The sequence below is a fragment of the Jaculus jaculus genome, chromosome 17, assembly GCF_020740685.1.
Source record: "Jaculus jaculus isolate mJacJac1 chromosome 17, mJacJac1.mat.Y.cur, whole genome shotgun sequence".
In the NCBI taxonomy this organism is placed as follows: Eukaryota; Metazoa; Chordata; class Mammalia; order Rodentia; family Dipodidae; genus Jaculus; species Jaculus jaculus.
The window spans coordinates 50,789,137-50,796,488 of NC_059118.1; the positions used below are offsets into that span (position 1 = coordinate 50,789,137).

At 42.3% G+C, this 7,352-nt stretch overlaps 1 protein-coding gene across 1 annotated transcript; it reads left to right on the top strand.

Annotated features, from left to right (window-relative positions):
* Positions 1-733: 733 nt before the first annotated feature.
* LOC101618156 (60S ribosomal protein L23a-like) lies at positions 734-1,235 on the top strand. The gene has a single exon (XM_045137020.1). The coding sequence runs from the start codon at positions 734-736 to the stop codon at positions 1,181-1,183; it is 450 nt and encodes a 149-aa protein (XP_044992955.1). The 3' UTR covers positions 1,184-1,235.
* The last annotated feature ends 6,117 nt before the right edge of the window (positions 1,236-7,352 follow it).

Consider the following 7,352-nt stretch of genomic DNA (forward strand, 5'->3'; position numbering starts at 1 on the left):
ATGCATGTGGAGGTTAAAAGTAGACATTATGTGTCTTCCATGGTCTGTCTTCCTCTATTTTAACAAAGCAGGGTATCGAGCCTAGCACTCTCTGATGTAGCCAGCCTAGCTAGCTAGCTTGCCCTGGAGATTCCTTGTCTCTGCCTCCATGCACTGGAATTAAAAAGTGGCTGTAGCAATAGTGGTACATCTGTTATGGAGGAAACCAACTGCCTTCCAATTGGGCTGGAGGCCTGCCCCATGGGAAGTGAATACATCCCTGATACTGAAAACTTGAAACAGGGGTAGTCATGAGCCCTAGGGGTGTAACATCTGCTGTTGTCTGGACAATTGTGTATACTATGCTTATCAAACTGCCCAGTAAGCACTTCTGTTAATGTTCACACCCTTATATTAATGCTACTCTCACTTTTGGTTGATAATCTTCTCTTTTAAGATGGCAGTGACCTTGGGATGACTCAGAAGGTATCATGGTGATGGAAAGAAATGACTGCAGTGCTCAGTACTGCAATATCTGTATCACACCTTCCAAGGCTCAGGGTCTAATGCAGAAGAGGTGGCGGAAAGAATGTAAGAGCCAAAGGAAGGGCAGGACTCCATATAACATGCTCCCTCCAGACACAAAATGGCCTGGATATCCATGCCTCACAATGCCTGATACTATCTGCATAAAACCATCATAAGAGGAGGAAAAGATCAAGTCATCAAAAGAAAAAGACAGCTTTTCGCCAAGATGGCGCCAAAAGCGAAGAAGGAAGCTCCTGCCCCTCCCAAAGCTGAAGCCAAAGCAAAGGCCGTGCTGAAAGGCATCCACAGCCACAAAAAGAAAAAGATCCGCACGTCACCCACCTTTCAGCAACCCAAGACACTGCGCCTCCAGAGGCAGCCTAAATACCCTCAGAAGAGCGCCCCCAGGAGAAACAAGCTTGACCACTGTGCCATCATCAAGTTCCCCCTGACCACTGAGTCGGCCATGAAGAAGATAGAAGACAACACCGCCGTGGTGTCCATTGTAGACGTCAAGGCTAACAAGCATCAGATCAAACAGGCTGTGAAGAAACTCTATGACATTGATGTGGCCAAAGTCAACACCTTGATCAGTCCTGATGGAGAGAAGGCCTATGTTCGGCTGGCTCCCGATTATGATGCTTTGGATGTTGCCAATAAAATTGGGATCATCTAAACTGGATCCAGCTGGTTAATTCTAAATACACCCTTTTTTTTTCACTATAAAAAAAAAAAAGTAAAAGACAGACTGATTGATATGGGGAGGGGGTATGATGGAGAGTGGAGTTTTAAAGGGGTAAATGGGGGGAGGGAGGGTATCACCATGGGGTATTTTTTGTAATCATGGAAATTGTTCATTAAAAAATTTAAAAAATAAATAAACTAAATTTTTTTAAAAGTGGCTGCGCCTGGCATTTATGTGGGTGTTGGAGATTTGGATTTGGCTCCTCATACTTGTATAGCACCTTACCGAATGAGCCATCTCTCCCTCCCCTCTTTCTCACTCTTTTTGTGAATATTCTATATCTTTTCTTTGCTTCTACCATAGAGATGACTAATATCCTAAAGCTATATGTTCTAATTTGGATCTGTACCAACTTCACTTCAATCACATACAAAAGGTTCCTTCATTTCTCCATCCTCACTTTTGTCAGTTGTTGATTTCACAAAATCACATCTTTATTTATTGAGTATCCAAAGCCAAAAACTCCTCCATTTTTTACTGTAGTCATCTTGTAAATTACATAGAAAACAAGATATAAAGTTATATACCAAATTTATACCGTACAAGCCTTTCCCTGAACATTGCAAACCCTGGTAGATACCCAAGTTTCAAGGATGTTTCCTCAGACACACTCTAGTGCAGCAAATGCAGTCTAGGTGGGGAAGACTGATACCTGGTGCTGCCTACTCTGATAGCATCTCATAAAGACTTTCTACAAAAATTGCCTTCAAAATGATGCCTTTGCAGAGAACCAGAAGTGAACTTAAATATTAACATTTTACAAAATGTCCCAAATTCAAGCCATAGGATGAAAAAGAAACCAAACATAAAACATTTCAAGAAAACTTGTCTGGTATTTGGGCTTATGAAGAATTATAATTATTAAGCATAATAAGAACACACATTCCATAAAGAAAAGATGATAAAATTCTCACCCAATCTTTAGCAAATCTAATTTGCATCAAGAGAATAGATGCATAACAAGGGGAAACTGCTTCTGAAGAGCCTCTGAGTATGAGGCGCTCAGAGGGTGAATCAAACACGAAGACAGTCTTATCAGGCAAAATCAAGAGGTACAAAAGTAAAACCAAACCAAGTGCATTATACACATGTCTGAAAATGTCTAAATGAACCATATGTGAGATTAGTATATGCTAATTCATTTTTAAAAGAATAAATGTTTTAACATCATTAAAAAAGTAAAACCAGGAACTTCACCAGAATGTTAACACCTTTCATCTCTCTGTTCAAATTGTGGCCACTGGAGTGTTAGAAAAACAGCAGCTGTCAAAGAGAAGAGAAGCCGGGAGATGCAGAAGTGGAGATGCCAGTGAGGGCCTTTTAGTCACTGCTCCATGTTATCCATGACATCATCACTGTGTCTTAGAAAACTAGGCTAAAATGTTCCAGGTGTCAAGGAGCCATGCCCAATGGTGATGTCGTCTCTCCCAGTATGCTTTCTCCTAATGCCACTGCCAGCTGATTGAAAGGACTTAAGATTCTGAAAACCAAACGTGCCTGACTCCTCTGGGCGGGTATGTTGCTGTGGAACAAAGAACATGCCGGTTCCTCTTTCGCTTAGCTCCAGGCACAGCTGGAGGAAAAGAAAAGGAAACCCACTTTAAAGCATTTTAGACCTACTCTCTATTCCAGACTCTGAGGCTGCCGTTTAGGATCTGAAATGTGCTTACTTTAACCCATCTTTGTTGACACAGCCACAAACTTCAGCAAATACTGAAACCAGACTCAACTGGAGTTCTTACAAACTTTCATATGTGAGCAAAATTCCCCCCTTAATTGTGCCTAACATTCATCTGCTATGATTTTTGCCAAGTTCTAAAAAGGAAATCTTTGAGCATTTTCTATTCTATATTTTACAGTCTTTAAAAAATGCCAATTGGACAGCACTTATCCTTCTTAAGCAATAGTAAATATTACTTCTTCATTCTCTCAAAGGGTTTTTTTCTGATGCTCATCTTTCATTTTAATACTTCACACACAGCCCTACTGATCCCTGACTAGTAAGTGCTCTATTGACCTGCACTTGCAGAAGCAAAATGAACCAAACATGATTTTACACTTGGCTAAGAGTCCTGTGCTGTCCTTATACAAAGCCAAAGGCTCATGTACCCTGAACTTTGACCTCAGAGCTTTCCTTTGATTAGTGTCTAGGAGATATCTGAGCATTTTCTTCCTTATGAAATAACTGGCCATTTTGGGCCAATTTCTGCAAACTTCAAGCTTTCAGCATCCTTTTCCACCAACCTGAGTAAGACCTCCTCTGTCAGAAAGCTCAGGACTTGACTCTTCCCATTCTATACCCAAGCTCCCCAGCCATGTGTTCAGGAACCTAAACAGCATGAGCTCACTATGCACATTCCTACCGAACATTCCTCTCTAGCATCCTCCTCTTCCACCATGGACGCAGCTGACTCCTAACCCTCAGATATGTGCCCCTGGGCATGCTGGTTCTAGGTTTTCCATCTAGATTAATTTCCTTCCTCCTACACAGTTCAGACCCAGTTCCCATGGTACCTACTTCATCAAGATGTCCCTGGTTCCCTCCAACATCAAATTCCTTCTTCCAAACTGCTTCTTCTGTGTGGGACTTTCACATTCTTTGTAGTGCTAGGTGCAACTTTAATTTTTTTTTATTTATCTGCACATATATGCACAGGGCCTCTTGCCTGTGCAAAGGAATTCCAGACACTTGAGCAACTTTTTCTGTCTTACATGGGTGGCTTGGGAATTGAATGCAAGCCATCAGGCTTTGTAAGAAATTGCCTTTAATCCTGAGCCACCTTCTCAGGCCCATTTTTAGAGCTATTTATGTGCAATGACATCCTCTCTGTCAAGTGTAATCATAAGCCTCAGGTTACCCACATTTCTATCTTCCTCTCCTCTCCACTCCAAGGCTCAAAGTCTTTGTTCATTAAATATTTTTTAGATTAATAAAAAGCATGTAAATTTATCTTCTTATGCTAGTCTCTGTTCACATAAATATGAGCATCAAAAGGGGTGAGTGGATTTGCTAACTAGTTGAAATCATCTAAGGCAAAAAGAAAGCAAAAATTCACCATGAATTAATAAGACAACAGATAACACAAGCATGGATATAGTACATCAAGATATGATTTCCTCTAGCTGCCTGATTTGGTTACTAGAACTTTTTCTAAAATTTTTAAATTTTATTTGCAAGGGGGAGTAGGAATGGGTGCACCAGGGCCTCTTGCTGTTGCAAACCAACTCTAGACATACGTGCTACTTTGCACAACTGACTTCATATGGGTAGTAGGGAATGGAACCAGGGCCTTGCAAGCAAGCACCTTAAACTGCTAAGCCATCTCTCCAGTCCCAAACTTTTAAAGGAAACGCTCGTGCGCTCTTTCTCTCTCTCTCCCCTCCCTCCCTGTGTGTGTGTGTGTGTGTGTGTGTGTTTTGCAGCTAGTCTCCCACATTGTGATGGTTATTCAGAATCACCTAGTGGTGTAGTCAGTTCCACATTGCTGGGATAAACATCCAAACCAGACAGTTTAGTAAAGGACGGGAATTATTTCAAACTTATGTCTAGGTGGGCGGGGGGGGGGGGGGGAACAGTTATATCAAGTTATATCAGTGACAGAAGAAACTGCTTTCACATATCCAAATAGACAGAGAGATACCACCACCAGCCAGCAAACATCAAAAGCAACACAACACAGAACAGGCAAGCAAGCAGCAGAAGCCCCAGCAGAGCTCAGACCTCTCTGCCTATCTGCTTGTCAGATCCACTTCCAAACATACCTCAGGGCTGGATTCCAGGAACCGCCCCCAAGTGACACCTCTTCCAGACAGGCAGCTGGAAGACAGGCAGTTGGAAATCCAAGTTGCAAGCTTTAGTAAAACACATGAGTCTATGGGGGACACACATTCAAACTACTACACCTAGGAAACACACCTCTGAATGTCTGTTACACACATTAATTAATTAACAAACTAACTAGAAAAGTGTGATGGCATATCAGCCTGACATCAGATAAGGGAATCAGAATCAGCAAACTTTCATGTGACTCTTTTGTCAAATGATGTTGCGCAACCCCATAAATAAAATGGAAGCCAAAATTATGCTCTGCATTCTCAGGGAACAAAGCCTGTTCATCATCTCAAATAGTCACATGACGTTTCAAGCTTAATAAATCAGTTTCTTTCCATCAGTTTTCCTACCCAGGATGCAAGGCTGGTAGGTAGTCCTACAGTTGAAGCTCATCACCTTCCCAATCTAGATCTTACCCAGCTCTGAAGGTGCAGATCAAGTGTCACCTATAAACTCATATGCTCTCTCTGATTGTCCTGAGACAACTCCATCTACTTGGGTTCCCTTGATTGCTTCCCAAGGCCTAAAAGTCCACAGAAATGCCTAAAGGCCTCAAGTTTGCCATGTGCCCACTTCCCCTTAACTCCTTGCTTTTATTCTTTTTGCCCAGTGTTTTCTTCCGGGACTGTTTTCCTATACTCCAACTTCATGGTCCCTTAGTCCCAGTCAAGAAGTTTCCCAACTGCCACACCCAACAACCCCACTCAGCTTGAAAAAGTCAAATCAGTATCCTCACCAGGTCCCCAATGGCAGTTAGGGTTACTTCTTCAGAGCAGACACTGAGACAATTTAGAGTGACTGGGTCCCCAAAGTAAGAAAGAAGGAATGTCTTCCTGCCTGTCTTTACAGTTTCCACTTTACCAGATATCAGAGAAGAATCGGGCCTCTTCTTATCTCCTACCTAAAGGAGTTACATAGATCTGTTTCTCTATAAACAACCTAAGCCTCTACCTGTGAAGAAGAATTCCTGGAAGGTTTAATTCTGATCCTGACACAGTGGTTGGTTAAGCTCAGCCCTCAAACTTGGCATCTTGGCTGGTTAGCTCAGCCTCCATTCAAAATCTATAAATGGCCTCTATAAATGGCCTCAATTTGCATCGCACGGTGGGCTTTATTCCTTCTTGCCTCCCTCATGGGGGTAGCTCTCCAGTACTTCCTCCTCTTTCTTTCTCTTAATCTAATAAAGTCTCTCTATAAACCTTAAAAGTAAAATCTCTTCTGTTCGGAATGCTTGGTCCCCAGCTGATGGTAATTTGGGAGGCAGAGTTTGCTGGAGGAAGTGTGCCTTGGAGCCAGGCCTTAGGGATGTTACAGCCCTTTCCAGAGTTGGGCTCACTCTCCTGCTGCCGCTGTCCACCTGATATTTGCAAGAAGGTGACATCCAGGCTCTGCTCTATTATCTTTTCCCTGCCCTCGAGGAGCTTCCCCTATAGACTGTAAGCCAAAATAAACAACTTTCCTCAACATCAGCTGCTTTTGGTCAGGTGTTTGTACCAGCAACAAGAATGTAACTACAACAGTCCATGAGGCCCTTTCCAACTGGCCTTCCTTACCCTCACACTCCATGGAAGCAAGGCACATGGAACAGTTTGCCTGTCTCTGGACATATTGGACATCTCAGCTTTATATGTCTTCTCAAGTCTAGAGGCTGTGCTTTAGTAGCCTCACCTGAACCATCACCTGGAGAATCATTTGTCCCTATATCTTCACTCACAAATAACTGTATAGTGCACTTGGATATTATCTTTGGCCAATAATGTACTTATATAACAGAGGGATGCTCTACAAATTAGCATGGTGCATGACACATAATTTATCTACTCAAGCCTTTCTTCCCATCTCTGAGATATAGAAATTCCACCTTGATGTATCTAAGACTAAGAATTTCCCAAGCTTACTTTCAAGCAGCTAAGGTGATCTATGTAGCTCTCCTCATGATGTGTAAGTCGAAATGGCATTTGCCACTTTTGGCCAAGTTGCTGTGTTCTCCCTATGCTGCCCCTCCTTTTGTACCCATGGGAAGATGATTCTAAGGCTTGGCCACAAGATGTAAAGATCCTAAGTCCTTGAGTCCCTGCATGGAAGGAAGCCTCCCACCACCTGAGAACACCCCCATCAGACTGTTCCCTGTGCAAGAAGTGAAGTTCTTCTGAGTTAAGCCATTAAAATCTGGGACTTACATGTTATTCTTACTAACACAGACTGATTTTCAAAAAGTACATGTTTTATTTGATTAATTCTGTGTAATATGCCTGTTGCTGTCCCGCT

Coding starts and splice junctions, on each gene's coding strand:
- LOC101618156 (XM_045137020.1), top strand. CDS start 734: ATGGCGCCAAAAGCGAAGAAGGAAGCTCCTGCCCCTCCCAAAGCTGAA.